At 47.3% G+C, this 19,504-nt stretch overlaps 1 protein-coding gene across 1 annotated transcript in view; it reads right to left on the bottom strand.

Annotated features, from left to right (window-relative positions):
- Positions 1-38: 38 nt before the first annotated feature.
- Positions 39-19,504, bottom strand: part of LOC125465804 (unconventional myosin-IXb-like) — a 48,951-nt gene continuing 29,485 nt past the window's right edge. Inside the window, exons 12-22 of the mRNA XM_059638421.1 lie at positions 18,503-18,614; positions 17,905-17,978; positions 17,492-17,684; positions 17,111-17,239; positions 16,477-16,582; positions 12,232-12,363; positions 9,151-9,265; positions 2,310-2,357; positions 1,374-1,516; positions 1,127-1,254; positions 39-903 (exon numbers count right to left, since the gene is read on the bottom strand). Of these exons, the coding sequence (XP_059494404.1) occupies positions 419-903; positions 1,127-1,254; positions 1,374-1,516; positions 2,310-2,357; positions 9,151-9,265; positions 12,232-12,363; positions 16,477-16,582; positions 17,111-17,239; positions 17,492-17,684; positions 17,905-17,978; positions 18,503-18,614 (1,665 nt within the window). The 3' untranslated portion in view covers positions 39-418. The remainder of the gene's footprint in view (positions 904-1,126; positions 1,255-1,373; positions 1,517-2,309; positions 2,358-9,150; positions 9,266-12,231; positions 12,364-16,476; positions 16,583-17,110; positions 17,240-17,491; positions 17,685-17,904; positions 17,979-18,502; positions 18,615-19,504) is intronic.

Raw genomic sequence — 19,504 nt, 5'->3', positions numbered from 1 at the left:
TTTTCACTCGCTCCAACACGTGACAAATGCAAATTAATTTTTGTTTTATATATAAAAATCGTATTTAATCATTGGGAAATGGTTACACAGGGACAGGGCAGGAGCTCAGACTCCTCCCTCCTCCCAGAGTCATAAATGTTGGATAGTTCCCCAGTCAGCTGAGGGCTTTACTGGAAAGTAAATCGTACACAACGCTGACTCAAGCTAACACTTAGCCTGGGTAGACACTCTCTCTCTCTCTGTCACTCATTCATACACACACAGCCCAGGCACTCATTTTCACTCAAACTCCCAGTTACAGTCTCGCTAATCACTCACTCTCTGCTCTTTACCAGGGCATGGAGTGGCAGGTCAAGTGGGAGATGTGCTTATAAACCCAGGAAATGTCCAGTGCTGTCTCCTGGAGTTAGTGGGAATGTTACAGGCCAGAGGCATTGGCCCCATGAGCAAGATCTGACAGCGGATCAGAAAACCTGCGCTGGACCTTTGCTGGAGTGGGGTTGGTGTCATCAGTCTGAGCCAAAGTCTGCAGCGAGAGGCCCTCTTGTGTGACAATGTAGACAGAGTGAATGTTATCCGATCGCCTGGAGGGCTGCTCGCGCCGCCACACGCTGACAACCTGCTGCTGCAGCTGCCCGCCGTCCACAGGGACATGGCACACTGTACTGACCATACCCGGGGGCAGCTTGATGTTACGTGTGGGCAATGCAGCATTACGCCGAGGCAACTTGATGCTGGCAAGCATGGAAAGTGCACGTCGCTGGGCAACAGAGGGACGGGCTGGCAGAGAGGCACAGTTACCCAGGGGAGCACCATGGTCAGGCTTGGCAGGTACTGGCTGTAGCATAGGCACGGACTGAGGCAGGGCTCGGAGTCTTCCCGTGAACCGGAACACGGCCGCATCTGGATAGAGAAACAGAGAGAAAGATTTTACTTACTTACACCCAACAGTTCATCTCTCTCAAGCCGTGCATCAGATTCCCAACTCATGGAGGCCCGAACACAGACACGGTAGCATGCAGTCTCATGTCATGAAACTGAGCCTCTGCTAATTCCAGAGCGAGAGAAGGGACAAAAACCTCAAATTCGTAAGTAGACAAGGTTGCAACCTACTTTTCTTACTGACCTCCGGCCTCCCCTTGCCCCGGCCGATCATCGAGCAGACTCTCCATGCTGAGGGAAGCCTCCGAGTCCAAGTTTTCCTCATCAGAACCTCTCTGTTCCAACTCTGGGAGCTCAAGTGTCAGCTGATCCCTGGGGGTGTGAACAGAGAGAGAGTTATTGACACACCAGTATCCCACTGACAGCACGCATGTGCATGTCCTGTACGCCAGCGAGAGTCAGTGTATCCCAATGATTCATGCGTGACTCACCTCTCCTCCTTTATTGATAGGATTCGCTCCATCAGGATTTCCTCTTCGTGTTCCATGTCAGTGTCAGAAGGCTCTTCTTCATCCAAACTTCCCAGCTTGGTGGGATTCTCCTCAGTGGATTTTGGACTCCGAGGTCCTTTGCTCTAAAGGGAGATGGGAAAGGATGATGATCGAGGTTACAGAGCTGTGACCACATCTAAATTTCTACCTGGAGTCAGGCTGGTTGTGGGGATCTGTTTTGTCAGGATATAAGTCCACCCTCCCATGTATTTGTACTGACTCCAGGTTTGCAGTAGGGTTGAAGGCTTAGACAGTGATCGCGGGGGTCACGGCAGAGAGAAAAAGAGTTCAATTGAAGAACTGATGGTAATGGTTTCTAACATGAATAATGCCAGTTACATCTCGTCTTCCCCTGCTGGGGTTGGAGAAGGTGGGCTTTACTAGGTACCTTGAAGGGTGATAGTGGGATGAGCTCGGCAGTAGCTCATCAGGTCTGCAGCACTGGTGCTGACTTACTGAAATTTGCCAAAAACCTTTACAGAATTATAGTGTTCCACCGGCTTCCAGCACTATCCATGTCCATGACTGAGATCGGGAACATTTGCATCAATTAATAATGCCCCTCCGGTCTGCATACTGGCAGTCTGGAGGGCAGAATATTTCCTTGGCAACCCATATAATGGGAACAGCAGGCAAGGAGATGACCATGAAGTAAAGCATCAAAAGTGGAGCATGTGGATGAAGTGAAGTTGTGAAGGGCAGGGTTCAGGATTGTATCTTGTGAATTGGCATGCAAGACAAACACAACAGTACATGCGATATAAACAAGCAACTACTAATGATGGAGTGAATTTGGGAGCTTAGTGGGTTACATGTGATAATGTGGAAATGAGAACACAACATGCAATAGGTCAACTAAACTAGCCCAGTACATACCAACACCCCATCGAACGGAGCAGAGAACCCAACTTCAAGAGGCCAGAGCTGAAGAGTGAGAGCCAAACAGTGAAAGAGAGACACAAAGCACCAAATTCAATCCCAATCAGATCAGTCACAAACAGAAAATCAGGCAGAAATGTCAACGCTGGAGATTACTCAATGATTTAGAGCTAAGGAAAAGCCTTACTGACAGAGCACACACCCCATCCCAGTCTGGTCACCAAATCTCCTCAATCTCCAGAGATAGTAAGAAGCTGCCAGTGCTGGAGTCTGAGATAACAAGGTGTAGAGCTGGATGAACACAGCAAGCCAGGCATCATCATCAGAGGAGCAAGAAAGCTGACGTTTCAGGTCTGGACATTTCCTCAAGCTCCAGGTTGTTTTGATTCTCTATTCAACTGTAATTCTGTCATCAAATCTCAACTGTAACTAACTGGGATGGTCAACCAACCTAAGCTACAGTGACAAACATCCAAAAAGAGAAAATCTCCTCCCAACTTTAATAAAAACAGCTGATCACTACATCCTCCTGTGTAAGAGATACAGATACAAAGGACCTCTCAGCTTCCCATACACCACACTGAAGGAAGTCCATATAAAGTATCAGTAGGCCACTTGGCCCCTCAATCCTGCTCCATCCTTCAGTAAGATCACAGCTGATCGGATTGTGATCTTGAGCCCACTTCCTTGTCTACCTTCGTAACCTTCAATTCCTTTGTTTTTCAAAAATCTGTCCAACTCTGACTTGAACACAAGCAACAGCCTAGCCTCCACTGCTCTACAGGGAAGAGAATTCCTTAAACTAATGACCCTCCAAAACAATTTTTAATGGGACACCCTTGTTTTGAAACATCACTGCAGCATCCATTCTGATGGTCGTCCTCAGAATCTTAGCTTCACTATGATCTCCCCTCACTCTCCTAAACTCAGTTGAGTAAAGGTTCAACCTGGTTACCTGTTCCTCTGAAGACAATTCTGTTCATCCCAGAATCAGGTGAATGGAACTTCTATGCAAGTATATCCTCTTCAAATAAGAAAATCCAAACTGTACACAAAACTCCAGACACAGATTCACCAATTCCTTCTACAGTAGAAAGAAGACATCCCAATGTTTAGAGACGGTAGGGACTGCAGATACAGGAGAATCTGAGGTAACAAGGTGTTGAGCTGGATGAACACAGGAGGCCAAGCAGCATCTTACGTTTTGGGCCTAGACCCTTCTTCAGAAAAGGGGGAGGGGGAGGGAATTCTGAAATAAATAGTGGGGGAGGGGGAGGCAGATCAAAGATGGATAGACGAGAAGATAGGTGGAGAGGAGACAGGCAAGTTAAAGAGGTGGGGATGGAGCCAGTAAAGGTGAATGTAGAGGGTGAGTAAGGGAGGAGATAGGTCAGTCCAGGGAGGACGGACAGGTCAAGGAGGTGGGGCTTGAGGTGGGAGGAAAGACAGGTTAGGGAGGTGGGCACAAGCTGGGCTGGTTTTGGGATACAGTAGGGAGAGGGGAGATTTTGAAGCTTAGAACATAGAACATAGAAAAGTACAGCACAGTACAGGCCCACGATGTTGTGCCGTGGAATAATCCTAATCCAAAAATAAAATAACCTAACCTACATTCCCCTCAATTCACTGCTGTCCATGTGCATGTCCAGCAGTCGCTTAAATGTCACTAATGACTCCGCTTCCACGACTACCACTGGCAAACTATTCCATGCGCTCACAACTCTCTGGGTGAAGAACTTCCCTCTGACGTCTAACCCCTCGTGGCAGTCAATCCTGCCCTAGGGAAAAGTCTCTGGCTATCGACTCTATCCATGCCTCTCATTACCTTGTACACTTTGATCAGGTCACCTCTCTTCCTCCTTCTCTCCAGAGAGAAAAGTCCGAGCTCAATCAACCACTCTTCGTAAGACAAGCCCTCCAGTCCAGGCAGCATCCTGGTAAACCTCCTTTGCACCCTCTCCAAAGTCTCCACATCTTTCCTATAATAGGGTGATCAGAACTGGACACAATATTCCAAGTGTGGTCTCACCAGGGTTTTGTAGGGCTGCAGCATAACCTCGCAGCTCTTAAACTCGATCCCCCTGTTAACACCATGTGCTTTCTTAACAACCTTATCCACCTGGGTGGAAACTTTGAGGGAGCTATGCACTTGAACACCAAGATCCCGCTGTTCCTCCACACTGCTGAGAATCCTGCCTTTAATCCTATATTCAGCATTTAAGTTCGACCTTCCAGAATGCATCACTTTGCATTTATTCAGGTTGAACTCCATCTGCCATTTCTCAGCCCAGCTCTGCATTCTGTCAATGTCTCGCTGAAGCCTGCAATAGCCCTCAATACTATCAACAGCACCTCCAACCTTTGTGTCATCGGCAAACATACTAACCCACCCCTCAACCTCCTCATCCAAGTCATTTATAAAAACTACAAAGAGCAGAGGCCCAAGAACAGAGCCCTGCGGGACACCTCCAGGCACTGACCTCCAGGCAGAATACTTACCATCTACAACCACGCTCTACCTCCTGCCAGCCAACCAATTCTGAATGCAGACAGCCAAATCACCCTGTATCCCATACCTCCTGACTTTATGAATGAGCCTGCCACGGGGAACCTTATCAAATGCCTTGCTGAAGTCCATGTACACCACATCCACTGCTCGACCTTCATTCAACCTGTCTCGTGACTTCCTCAAAGAACTCAATAAGATTTGTAAGGCATGACCTGTCCCTTACAAAGCCATGCTGACTCCCTTTAATCACGCTATGCTTTTCCAAATAGTCATAAATCCTATCCCTCAGAATTCTTTCCAAAACCTTGCTGACCACAGACGTAAGACTGACTGGTCTGTAATTTCCAGGGATTTCCCTATTCCCTTTTTTGAAAAGAGGAACAACGTTTGCCTCCCTCCAATCTTCCGGTACAACTCCCATGGAGAGTGAGGAAGCAAAGATCTTCGCCAGCGGCTTAGCAACCTCCTTTCTCGCTTCCCGGAGCAACCTACGATAAATCTGGTCTGGCCCTGGGGATTATCAATCTTAATGTTTGCCAAAATTTCCAGCACATCAACTTCCTCAATCTTGATTTGTTCAAGCCTGTTTTCCTGCTCCTCAAAGTTCTCATTCACAACAAGGTCCCTTTCCTTAGTGAAAACCGAAGCAAAAAACTCATTTAGGGCTTCCCCTATCTGCTCAGACTCCACGCACAAGTTCCCTACGCTATCCCTGATCGGCCCTACCTTCTCCCTGATCATTCTCTTATTCCTCACGTATGAGTAAAATGCCTTCGGGTTCTCCCTAATCCTTCCTGCCAAGCCTTTTTCGTGCCCCCTCCTGGCCCTCCTCAGTCCACTTTTGAGCTCCTTCTGAGCAAGCCTGTAATCCTCTAAAGCTGTGCTAGACCCTTGCTTCCTCCACCCTACCTAAGCTGCCTTTTTCTTTTTGACAAGAAGCACCTCCGTACCCGTCATCCAAGGCTCCTTAATCTTACCCCTTCTTACCTGTCTCAGAGGAACAAATTTATATATCATTTGCAACAACTGCTCCTTAAACAGCCTCCACATGTCTGCTGTGCCCTTTTTGTGGAACAATTGCTCCCAATCTATACTTCTCAACTCCTGTCTGATAGCGTCATAGTTTCCGTTACCCCAGTTAAATATCTTCCCCTGGTAACTGCTCCTTTCCCTTTCCATGGCTATGGTAAATGTGAGGCTGTTGTGGTCGCTGTCGCCAAAGTGTTCTCCCACCACAAGATCTGACACCTGTCCTGGCTCATTGCTGAGCAACAAATCCAAAATGGCCTCCCCGCTCGTCGGGCTGTCCACATACTGAGTAAGGAATCCCTCCTGAACACACCTGACAAAAACGGCTCCATGCAAACCGTCTGCACTAAGGAGGTTCCAATCTAGATTGGGAAAGTTGAAGTCACCCATAACAACAATGAAATCCCAGTCGCAAACCATTTCAACTCCCCCCTCCCATTCTGCAGACAACATGTCCATCCTGAGCCTTCTGCAGAGCCACAATGATGCCACCCGAAGGTTGCAGGAACAGCAACTCATATTCCGCTTGGGAACCCTGCAGCCCAATGGTATCAATGTGGATTTCACAAGCTTCAAAATCTCCCCTTCCACTACCGCATCCCAAAACCAGTCCAGCTCGTCCCCACCTCCCTAACCTGTCCTTCCTCCCACCTATCCCCTCCTCCCACCTCAAGCCCCACCCCTATCTCCTACCTACTAACCTCATCCCAACCCCTTGACCTGTCCATCCTCCCTGGACTGACCTATCTCCTCCCCACCTCCCCACCTACACTCACCTTTACTGGCTCTGTCCCCACCTCTTTGACCTGTCTATCTCCTCTGTCCATCTTCTATCCACCTCCCCCTCTCTCTATTTATTTCAGAGCCCCCTTCCCCTCCCCATTCCCAATGTTTATACTCCATTCCATTTGCCTTCCTAGTTACATGCTATAGCTGCATGCTCAGTTTGTGTTCATGGATACCAAGTTCTCTCAGTACCATAGATTAGATTCCTTACAGTGTGGAAACAGGCCTTTCGACCCAACAAGTCCACACTGCCCCTTGAAGCATCCCACCCAGACCCATCCCCCTGTAACCCACACACCCCTGAACACTACGGGCAATTTAGCATAGCCAATCCACCTAGCCTGCACATCTTTGGACTGTGGAGGAAACCTGAGCACCCGGACAATGTGCAAACTCCACGCAGACAGTCGCCCGAGGCTAGAATCGAACCGGGTTCCTGGCGCTGTGAGGCTGCAGTGCTAACCACTGAGCCACCGTGCCGCCCCTCCTGAATGTTACTGAAAAGGTAGAATACTGCTTTTCCATTTGTCTTGCCAAAGTGGACAAGCTCACATTTTTCATCGTACTCCACCAGCATAATTTCTGCCCACTGGTTTATCCTAACTATTTTCCTTTGTTATCACAATTTGATTAGAAGCATCCCACCCAGACCCATCCCCCTATAACCCACACACCTCGAACACTACGGGCAATTTAGCATGGCCAATCCACCTAGCCTGCACATCTTTGGACATCTTTGTTTTCCCATTTATCTTTGTATACTCATCTAATGTGGCTACAATACAGTCGGTATCTGGTCTTTATTACAGATGATAAATGGTTGAGGTCCCTGCAGCATTAATGTTTCCCAGCCTGAAAATGGCCCAGTTATCCTGATTCTGTTTCCTGTTTGTTAACTATTCCTAGATACACTAACTGCAATACCGTGGGTTCTTATCTTGAGCAGTAATCTTTCATATGGCACCTTGTTAACTTGTCTTATCTTAATAACTTACCTGCTGCAGCACTCTTACGTTTATATATTCTGGACGGCATATTAAGTTTATATATTAGGGCGGCACGGTGGCTCAGTGGCTAGCACTGCTGCCTCACAGCGCCAGGGACCTGGGTTCAATTCCAGCCTCAGGTGACTGTCTGTGTTGAGTTTGCACACTCCCCCCCCATGTCTGCGTGGGTTTCCTCCCACAGTCCAAAGATGTGCAGATTAGGTGGATTGGCTATGCTAAATTGCCCATAGTGTTCAGGGGTCTCTAGTTTAGGTGGGTGAAAGGGGGATGGGTCTGGGTGGGATGCACCAAGGGTCGGTATTAACACCTCTGAACAGGTCAGTTCGAAACTATCTAAAGAGACAATGACTGGCACAGGGAGATAGTGGAGCAAGAAGCTATATATATGTCAGAGATAATGGGAACTGCAGATGCTGGAGAATTCCAAGATAATAAAATGTGAGGCTGGATGAACACAGCAGGCCAAGCAGCATCTCAGGAGCACAAAAGCTGACGTTTCGGGCCTAGACCCTTCATCAGAGAGGGGGATGGGGAGAGGGAACTGGAATAAATAGGGAGAGAGGGGGAGGCGGACCGAAGATGGAGAGTAAAGAAGATAGGTGGAGAGAGTATAGGTGGGGAGGTAGGGAGGGGATAGTCAGTCCAGGGAAGACGGACAGGTCAAGGAGGTGGGATGAGGTTAGTAGGTAGCTGGGGGTGTGGCTTGGGGTGGGAGGAAGGGATGGGTGAGAGGAAGAGCCAGTTAGGGAGGCAGAGACAGGTTGGACTGGTTATATATGTGTGATGTTGGGCCAAAGGTCCTGTTTCCACACTGTAGGGGTTCTTTGGTTCCATGTTTCTTCCTGTGTCACTCTGGTTATCCTTCCCCATACATTACCCTGCTCTGTTGCCTTGTTCTTTCGCTAACTTATCCAAAATCTCCCTTATGTTAACCCTTACCCCAATTATTTAGTTTAAAGTCATACCTACTGCCCTAATTATACCATTCACTGTACAGTATGCTGGTCCTGGCAAGATCCACATGGAGACTGTTCCAAAGGTACAGTGCCCACTTTTTCCGGCACAGGTCTCCCATGAACTGAAGCATACCTCCTGCATCAACCTTTCAGCCACACGTTCAAATCTCTGATCTTATTAACTCTGTGCCATTTCGCTCGCGGCTCAGGTATTAATTCAGAGATTATTCTGTGGTTCCTTTTTTTTAAGAAAAGGCTTTAGCCCCTAGCTGCTCATAATCCCTCAGCAAAACCTCTTTGGTACCGTGTGACATGATGACAGGATGTGGATCCTTCCTGTCCCTGTCCCACTCCCCCTCCCATTCCCACTCCCCCTCCAAGTAGTCCAGAGTTGTCCTTAATCCTGGGACCAGGTGGTCAATTCTGCCTTTAGGTCTTGCCCTCTCAGCAGTAGATCATAATACGTATCCAGTACAACAGCTTCAAAGGGCTGAATGGCCTCCCCTGACTCATCTATTGCATTGCCTGGTAAAGATGTTTTTTTTACTTACACGCAGGAGTGAGAGGCGTCGGACTGCAAGTTGCTCCTCTGTCTCCAGCTGAGCAATGCCATCCATCTTGATTTTGTACTTCCGCATCTGCTCAGTAATCAGGAGCTCAACACACCTGCCAGCAAAAGGAAAACTGTCAAACACTGAGGCAGGGAGCAGCAAGTAAAACAGAATCAGTAGCTCAGGATCCACTGCACTGTACAGCCAATGAGGGACCGCCTGTTCTAATGTGGGAGGTGTTGTCAATGGTTTGTGCACAGCAAGAGGCAACAAACATACGATGTGAACATGATGATTTACTCATGTTAGCCAAGGGTTAGAAATTGACCAAAATACCAGAGGCCATTCCAACTGGGGGACGGTTGCAAATGGGTATTAGCTACTGCAGGGATTGGTAGGTGGAGAGGCATGTTCAACAGACCCCCTAAGCAAGTTCTATTTGTGGGGCTCTTGACGCAGTGGTAGTGTCCCAGCCTCTGGGCCTAGAGGCCCAGGTTCTAGTCCCATCAGCTCTAGAGTTGTATATTAACATCTCTGAACAGTTCAGTTAAAAACTATCTAAAGAGATAATGACTGGCACAGGGAGATAGTGGAGCAAGAAGCTATATACAGGTGATGTTTTATTCTGTAAGTATATTTATCCCACGTAAAGACTGGCTTAGGATCCTTTCTACATCAACTTGTTATCAGGAGCGTAACCTTTGTTTGTTGTACCAAAATGCAATACCTCTCCTTTATCCAGATTGAACTCCATCTGCCATTTTTCAGCCCAAAGACCCATTTGATCAAGATCCCTTTGTAATCTTAGAAAACCTTCTTCACTGTCTACTGTTCTGGTGTCATCCATAAACTTACTAGCCATGCCTTCTATATTCTCATCTAAATCATTTATATAAATGACAAATTAAAGAGGGCCCAGAACGGATCCCTGTGGAACACTACCGGCGACAGGCCTCCAGGCCGAAAACCAACCCTCCAGCTTCACTCTGTCTCCTGCTGTTAAGCCAATCATGTATCCAATCGGCAAACTCACCCTGAATCCCACGTGACCGAACTTTACTAATTAGTCTACTAAGTGGAACCTTGTCAACGGCCTGACTAAAATCCAAATAAACAACATCTACTGCACTGCCATCCTTAACCTTTTTGGTAACTTTCTCTAAAAATTCAATCAAGGCAAAGGAGGCCATTCTGCCGACTGTACCTGTGTTAGTCCTTTAGTAAGCATTCCAACTAGACCCCCTGCTTCCCAATAGCTTTGAAAATAGATGTGTGTGGACAGAATGTAGACTGGGATTGTTTCCTTAAAACAAGGCCACAGTGGGTTAGCAAGCTGAAAATTCCCAATTGGAGATGCTGAAGTGGAGATCTGGTCCTTCATCCCTCTCTCATGTTCCTCTTCCAAACCCTGTCCCCCTCTCAGTTTTCTCTCAGGGATTGTGACAATTTCAAGCCTCAAAATAGGATGACAGTGAGAAAAGGATTGAGAAGCTCTTCACTCAGACACAGAATATCAAAGGGCGACTTAATGGAGATGTTCTAAATCACAAGGCAATTCTCTCTCTGGTGTTGGCAGTGTCAGTAACAACAGGGAATACACATTACAATCATTGACCACACACCAGAGGTTAGGTGAGGAGAACAGTTTTCGATGCAGACAAAGGGCAGCTCAGTGAAAATTTGGATAGTTCTTTGAAAGGTGAGGCACAGAATGACTTCTTTCTGTGCGTTCATGCTCCCTGGCTGTCAGGTAGTCTGGTGATAGTTGTCCTTAGCTGGGCTTCCTCCTCATCACCTACTGCATTGTGGATGAGATTTAATCAACTGGGCATGATCCCACACCTTAGACTTAGCTTTTCAACTCAGGTGTGGACAGTGGAGAATCCTCCTGAGCTCCTATCTCATTGAGGGAGAGAAAAACAACAGGAAACAACAGACAGTTAACATCAGGGGAGGTGATGGCCTAGTGGCTGAGCTAGTAATTGAGAAACCCAGGCCAAATGCCCCAGGGTCATGGGCTTGATTCCTACTGTGATAATGGGAACTGCAGATGCTGGAGAATCCAAGATAATGAAATGTGAGGCTGGATGAACACAGCAGGCCCAGCAGCATCTCAGGAGCACAAAAGCTGACGTTTCGGGCCTAGACCCTTCATCAGAGAGGGGGATGGGGGGAGAGTTCTGGAATAAATAGGGAGAGGCGGACCGAAGATGGAGAGAAAAGAAGATAGGTGGAGAGGAGAGTATAGGTGGGGAGGTAGGGAGGGGATAGGTCAGTCCAGGGAAGACGGACAGGTCAAGGAGGTGGGATGAGGTTAGTAGGTAGGAGATGGAGGTGCGGCTTGGGGTGGGAGGAAGGGATGGGTGAGAGGAAGGACAGGTTAGGGAGGCAGAGACACGTTGGACTGGTTTTGGGATGCAGTGGGTGGAGGGGAAGAGCTGGGCTGGTTGTGTGGTGCAGTGGGGGGAGGGGGACGAACTGGGCTGGTTCTGGGATGCAGTGGGGGAAGGGGAGATTTTGAAGCTGGTGAAGTCCACATTGATACCATTGGGCTGCAGGGTTCCCAAGCGGAATATGAGGTGCTGTTCCTGCAACCTTCGGGTGGCATCATTATGGCACTGCAGGAGGCCCATGATGGACATGTCATCTAAAGAATGGGAGGGGGAGTGGAAATGGTTTGCGACTGGGAGGTGCAGTTGTTTAGTGCGAACCGAGCGGAGGTGTTCTGCAAAGCGGTCCCTGCTCGGTTCGCACTAAACAACTGCACCTCCCAGTCGCAAACCAGAAATTGGAATGAAATAGAAATCTGGAAGAAAATGCTGGTTAATGGCAAACCTGTGATCATTTCATTATCTTGGATTCTCCAGCATCTGCAGTTCCCATCTGTTAATAAAAAGTCACCTGGTTCACTAATGTTCTTTACAGAAGGAATGAACAAGTTAAAACAAAAAAATCTCAATGGGGTTTTCAGTCAAACTAGCTACTGTCACTGCAAACATGCACACGCATGTACAGAGTCAGTGCTGGACACTCAGTCCTCTCAACAAAGTTATTTTCACATGGGAACGAGATAAAACTCACATGGTTGTTTTAGAGACGTCTTTCATGCTGGTCAGTGGGTCAGCGCTGTCTGGCGAACGAAGAATGCATGGGGCAAAGACAATCGCCAGTGCATTGGGAGACATACGATTCATCTCCTCTAGTATAGCCACTCTGAAACAAGGGAACAAACTCCAATTTCACAACAACTTCAGGCGAGAAGAGAGTTCAAAATCCTACTCGCAGAATTGCAAAACTGTTATGGCGCAGAAAGACATTCAAGCCCATCATGTCGGCACCAGCTCATGAAATGAGCATCAACACCTGGTGCTAATCTCCTCCCTTTTTCCCCATACATCTGCACACTCTCTCTGTCCAAATAACCATCTAACGCCCCTCTTGAACTGGCCCCCACCACATTTCCTGGTCTCACAACTCTGATAAACAGGTGGTTCCTCACATCATCCTTACGTATTGTGCACATCACTAAGTCCCATGCCCTCTGGTTCTTGTTCCTTTTACAAGTTGGAACAACTTCACTGTAACTATATGGGGGGAGGTGACAGCCTCGTGATATTATCACTGGACTGGTAATCCAGAGATCCAGGTCATGTTCCGAGGACCCAAGTTCAAATCCTGCCATGGCAGACGGTTGAATCTGGAATTGACAAGGACCATGAATTCATTGTTAATTGTCAGAAAAAACGATCTGGTTAATTAACATCCCTTAGGGAAGGAAACTGCCTTCCTTACCTGGTCTGGACTACATGAGACTCCAGACCCACAGCAATTTGTTTGACTCCAAATCCTCTCTGGGCAATTAGGATGTCCTTATCCCATGAATGAATCTTTAAAAATTGAATGAAAATGTTATCTAGTCTATCCAGCCTGCTCATGATTTTGAATAACTGTAAAATCTCCTCCCAGCCCTGTTCAGACTAAGGAGAACTGTCACAATCTACCCTCATTGTAGAAGTTTCTCATTCCTGGAACCATTCTTGTAAATCAATGTTTTTGTGACAGGGAACAGCTAGTTCCAATGGAACTAATGAGGAAAAGGTCTGGTTCATTGGGATTCTGTGTAACAGTTGTTTAGCAAGTTTGCAGATGACATCAAATTGGCAGAGTTGCAGATAGTGAGGAGGATAGTCAAAGGATAGAGCTGGATTTAGACAGATTGCAGATTTGGGCAGAGAAATGGCAGATGGAGTTTAATCCAGGCAAGTGTGAGGTGGAAGATCAAATTCAGATATGAATTATACAATAAATGGCAGAATTCTTAGGAGCACTGAGATACAGAGGGACCTGGGCACTCAGGTCCACAGATCCCTGGAAGTGGTAACACAGATGGAATAGGTGGTCAAGAAGGCATCAAATCTAAAAGTTGGCAAGTTAAGTTACAGCTTTACAAACCTTTAGTCAGGCCAGTTTTGGAATATTGTGTGCAGTTTTGGTTGCCACACTACCGGAAGGATGAGGATGCATTGAATAGAGTGCAGAGAAGGTTTACCAAGATAACAAGGTGTAAAGCTGGATGAACACAGGAGGCCAAGCAGCACCAGCGGAGCAGGAAAGCTGACGTTTCAGGACTAGGCCCTTCTTCAGAAATTGGTTTACCAAGATGTTGCCTGGTCTGAAAGGGATGACCTGATAGAGGTCTCAAAAAATTATGAGGGGCATAGATTGAGTGGATAGTTAGGGGTTTTCCCCCCAGGGTGGAAAGGGCAACTACAAGAGGGCACAGGTTCAAGATGAGGAGGGGCCGAGTGTTTAGGGGAGAGGTGCAGGGAAAATGTGTCACAAGGAGGGTGGTGGGTGCCTGGAATGCACCGCCTGCGGAGGTGGTGGAAGCAGGGATGTTAGCAACATTTAAAGTGTCCCTTGAGAGACGAACAGAGGGAAAGAAACTGCATATGGGCACTAAGTAACGGGTCTAAATAAGAATTAGCAGTGTAGGCTCGGTGGGCTGAATGGCCTGTTGATGTGCTGTATTGTATTGTATAACTATATGCATTTGAACAGTGTCCTTCCAAGCTTCCAAAGACACTTTCTAAAAACAGGTTAAAATGGAGCAGATTGTCAGACAGGTGACCAGGCGTTTGATCAATAGCAGTTTTCAGGATCAGAGTGAGGTAAAGAGGGAGCGAGATAAACACAGCAAGTCTAGTAGCCTCTGTCCCAAGAGGCAGAGGGGTTTAAGGAAAAGCTTTTGGAGCTCAAGGTAGTTGAAGTTATGGCCAGTAGTAATTGAGCAGGAAATTCCGGGTGGTATTCGGCTAACTGGGATGGATGTGCAATCAAATAGACAGCAGAGTTGTTTAAAAATGAGATCAAGCTTACAGAGAGCGGAAGGCGAGAGCCTCTGACCAGCAGAATAGTCACACTTCGAGATTACAAAAATGCAGATGAGGACTTCAGCACCAGATGTCCACAGGGTGAAGTTGAGATCGGCGATATTATCGAGATAGAAGAGACAACCTCGGCGATGCAGAAAGCTGGGTGCTCAGATCAGTCACTGTGACTGAGGGACAAAGGAGGAAGATGAAATTGATGTCAAGGGAGGGAAGATTGTGGAGGCAGAGCTTCAACATTTAGTTTGAAAAGCATGCAACTCATCCAGTGCTAGAGATCAGCCAGCACCAAGGTAGTCTAGGGGCATAGGTGAAGTAGTTCAAAGCTTGTGGGCACATGGTCATTGCAGCTATGGCTGTGGGCAATGAAGGGGAGGCGGCTCAGGGCAGATTCAGATGTAAGCGTTCAGGTGTCACGGCTGGAGATGCTCAGGCTATAGTTAAATTTTTAAGAGTAGACCCAAATGAATACAGTTTCTTCATACAGTGGAGATATTTTGAGAGGAGTTTGGTCTTTTGAGAGGATCAGGCAAAGGTTCCATCCATTAATGATCTGACCTTGGCAATTATTGGAAAGGAGTTTGATCACAGACTATCAAGACATTGTCCTGATGGAAAGGCTTCAGTCTGTTCAAATGTGACTGCAGAAACGAACGGGGAGCTGTACACCAAATAATCCATTGGAATTCAGCTGGATGGGTGTGAACAGCAGAAGTTTGGGCTTGATTGGGGCAGTGTACAGCAGGATACATTTCATGAGCACCGCAGTATCGCCTTCCACGTCCTGAATGTTATAGAGTGACACTCAGTTTGAAGTGCTGTCACAGTTGTAAAGCAGGGGAATAATGCATTACAGAAGTATTTGAAGCTGCACAATGAATTAAAAGATATTTCTGTTTCTTTGAATTTACCAACAGTTTAAGGAGTGCTTTGAGAAATGAGTCCACTGCCAACCAAGGTACCTGCCCACATATTGCAAACATCACAATGAGTGGGTAATCAGCTGGGTACAGCTGGTGCCCAGTGCCAGATGAGCCAACTCTCCTGATTCTGGACCAACACAGAAATTGCTGGAAAAGCTCAGCAGGTCTGGCAGCATCTGCAAAAAGAAACCAGAGTTAACCCTTCCTCAGAACCTCCTTTACTCCAGATTCTGATTCAGCATCAGGAGGGAATCTGATCCCAATGAGACTGAGCAGTGAACAGTCATGAGTCTCAGAGATAATGGGAACTGCAGATGCTGGAGAATCTGAGATAACAAAGTGTGAAGCTGGATGAACACAGCAGGCCAAGCAGCATCTTAGGAGCACAAAAGCTGACGTTTCAGGCCTAGACCCTTCATCAGAAAAGGGGGATGGGGAGGGGGAGAGGGTTCTGAAATACATAGGGAAAGAGGGGGAGGCGGATTGAAGATCTTCTCCATCCATCTTCGATCCACCTCCCCCTCTCTCCCTATTTATTTCAGAACCCTCTCCCCATCCCCCTCTTCTGATGAAGGGTCTAGGCCCAAAACGTCAGCTTTTGTGCTCCTAAGATGCTGCTCAGCCTGCTGTGTTCATCCAGCTCCACACTTTATTATCTCTAGTCATGAGTCTCAGCTGGATGGAGAGAGGAGCTTTGGTTCCTACTGGCAGTTCCTTAATGATTAGTAGGATGTAAAACTGATCAGATTAGAAGGATGTAAAACTGATCAGATTAGAAATCGCCAGTGTAACTATCCTCCAATGTTCCTGTCCTCCAGTCGCAGCCCCTCCACCCAATCCTCTTACCCTAACAGGGAAGAGGACACTTGCCCTTGCCTTTCCCAATGTGGGAACATAGTGAAATGGAGACTTTTGGTCTGAGTGTTTATGGTTTGAATATCAACTTTCACCAGGTAGCAGCACGTCCTAAACACCCCATTGCTACTGTTAACCCGTTCCAGTGCGCCTCTTACTTGACCAGGTGGAAGATGAGTCGTTCGAGCGTGCAGTAAATGTCACTCGGCAGTTGACTGAGGACACTGTAAACTGCTTGGATCTGCTCTTGTCTTCCAGGGTGCTCTGATCAACATGGGGAAGGAAAATTAAGCACATTAGAAGTTTGCTGCTGTCAATTGGAATCATTTCTGAACACCAGACACCTCAGGGTGGATGTCAAGACAATGTAGAGGCTGCAGTGATAATTTAGGATCACATCCGGGAAGACAGAGAGTGATCTTGTCAAACAGAATTTAAAAGGAAACAAAGTCGAATTCTTCAAAACCTCATCCATTTTCAAACGAGTAAATCAGGAGAAAGTGCCCTGAGTCACAGGAGGGTCAGTGATCAGGGTGGGAGGGTAGGGCAGGTTGAAGTGAGTCAGTTAGAGGAGGAAACGAGGAGTTTGATTTGAGTCGTACTGGTCTGGAGCACACTGCCTGAAATGAGCAGTGGGAACAGATTCAGCAGCAGTGTTCTGATGGAGTTTGCACGGAGGGGCAGGGCAGTGCAGGGGAGTGGGAGCAATATGACAGATCCACAAACTGTCAACAATCGCCTCGATGGGACCCAGTACATCCAGGATTCAGAGTGACCACAAACCACACTCACCGATAGCACGCAGAAAGTCACCATAAAGAGCAAAGGTCATCAGGGGGATTGGAAGTTCACGAAGCCACTGCTTAAGCACCCCGGTAACAGCGTGAATATGGTATTTCTCCAAACCCACTGATGTCAGGTCTGAAAGACAGAGGCACGGACACTTCAAACACAGTCATGGTCTGCAAGGGTTAGATACAGAGTAAAGCTCCCTCTACACTGTCCCCCATCAATACTCCCAGAACAGGGATAGCACAGGGTTAGATACGGTGTAGAGGGACCTCTACACTGTTTCCCCCTCAATCAAACATTCCCAGGCAGGGACAGCATGGGGTTAGATACACAGTAAAGCTCCCTCTACACTGTGGGGCTGGATTGGTGTGTGACACTTACCTTGTTCCAGTCTCTGCCGTAATTCCTTCATCTTGTTTGCTGCACCAGATTTCCGGTAAATTCCCTCGGTGTACAGTCCATTCATTTCTACATATTCCACCAACACTTCCATGACCACAGGCACCGTCTGGTTCTCGTCAGTCAGTCTGCAGACCTCAACACCAAAATGCCGAGAGGCTGCGTCAGGGTCACTCTGAGGATGGGGTGGGAGAGAGAGGACAGTGAGATTGAGCAGTGTAGCCATAGCTGTGAGAGTGCGGCTGTGGGGCTGGACTGTGTGGGCAGTGACAGTTTGCGAGTGATGCCTCTCACTCCTGGTACTCGAGATACAGGGGCACCATTGCAAACCACACTGTAGCCCGAGAGCAGGCTGCTCCTCACCTGTTGGGCAAATTGCTCCTTACATTGCTCACCTTTTGGTTGTAGCTTGATTGGCAGGGGGCCTGAATCTTCAGGAGGCACTTCTTGTGACAAGTCATTTTGCAAGCTAGGAACGGGAAGGGGACAAGCAGGTTATAACTAGTGCAACCCTGAATACTGACCAGACACATTCGAGACAACCAATCCCTCCCAGTGAGCATCTGTCAGCACTGAAACAAACTTCTCAAGCACCTCTTCCTCCCAACAACAATGCTGCTCTGGTGAACACTGGCTCCCATTGGCTTTAACTAATGAGTAGGCGTGAACTGTAGATTTAATTCACACAAATGATATCCAATGGACTCAAGATCCAAATTACTTAAAAATCTCCTTTTAAAAATGCCAAATTATTTCTCCAGTAAGCTGCAGCCGGTGAAGGACATTTCAGTGATACTGTGTGGGCCAGTCCCAGTCAGTCATTGCAGTAATGTCTTCAGGGGATTGACAGGATCAGTACAGGAACACTATCATTACTGGGTGCTGGATCATCTGTATAAGTAAAAAGTGCTTCTCTTATTGTCTGACTTGTTTTCAGTGCCAGGAAAACCCAAGTTAACATCTAGGTCAGTGCGCAGACATGCTGGTACTTACTGCAACAGAGCAGAACCTTCTCCATGGGCCAGATGTAGGAGGAACACTGCTCACACGACTGCCGGATATTCACTTGGTAACTCCGGAATAAATGCCCAAAGTGCTCCTCCTTCTGAAAAATTCAAATGTCACTGTTCACAGACTGCCATCACTGTCACATTGCTGTCAGTGCAGTGAGTACAGGAGTTGGGATGTCATGTTGTGGCTGCACAGGGTATTGGTGAGGCCACTTTTGGAATACTGTGTGCAGGTCTGGTCTCCCTGAGATAGAAAGGATGTTGTGAAACTTGAAGAGGTTCAGAAAAGATTTACAAGGGTTGCCAGGGTCGGGGGCTTTGAACTATAGGGAGGAGCTAAATCGGCTGGGGCTATTTTCCCCGGAACAACAGAGGCTGAGGGTGACATTAGAGAAGTTTATAAAATCATGAGGGGCGTGAATAGAGTGAATGGCTAAGGCATTTTCCCCAGGATAGGGGAGTCCAAAACTACAGGGTGTAGGTTTAAGGTGAGAGGGGAAAGATTTAAAAAGGAGCTAAGGGGCAGCTTTTTCACGCAGAGGGTGGTGTGTGTATGCAATGAGCTGCCAGAGGAAGTGATAGAGGCTGGTACAATTACAACATTTTTAAAGGCATCTGGATGGGTATGTGAATAGGAAGGGTCTAAGAGGGATATGGGCCAAACGCTGGCAAATGGAATTAGATTAATTTAGGATACCTGGTAGGCATGGATGAGTCAGACTGAAGGTTTTGTTTCTGTGCTGTACAGCTCTATGACTGTATGACCATTCACAAACCACTGCCATTCACAAAAATCATCTTGGACATAGTCATTAATAAATGGAGGAGTGCCCACCCACCTGCGAGACTGACCAATGCTTTAAGGCCCTCAGAAATGGTCATGAGAAATCCCTACAAACTGCAGCAGTAGTGTATCTTTATCAAATTAACTTTTCATTCTCTCTCTCAGACTTGGTTGTGACCAAATCAAAGAAACTGGGATGAA

Source organism: Stegostoma tigrinum, chromosome 30 (assembly GCF_030684315.1).
Source record: "Stegostoma tigrinum isolate sSteTig4 chromosome 30, sSteTig4.hap1, whole genome shotgun sequence".
Taxonomy (NCBI): domain Eukaryota; kingdom Metazoa; phylum Chordata; class Chondrichthyes; order Orectolobiformes; family Stegostomatidae; genus Stegostoma; species Stegostoma tigrinum.
Note: the sequence above shows the minus strand (reverse complement) of the source record. Positions and strands in the feature narration are given on the sequence as shown.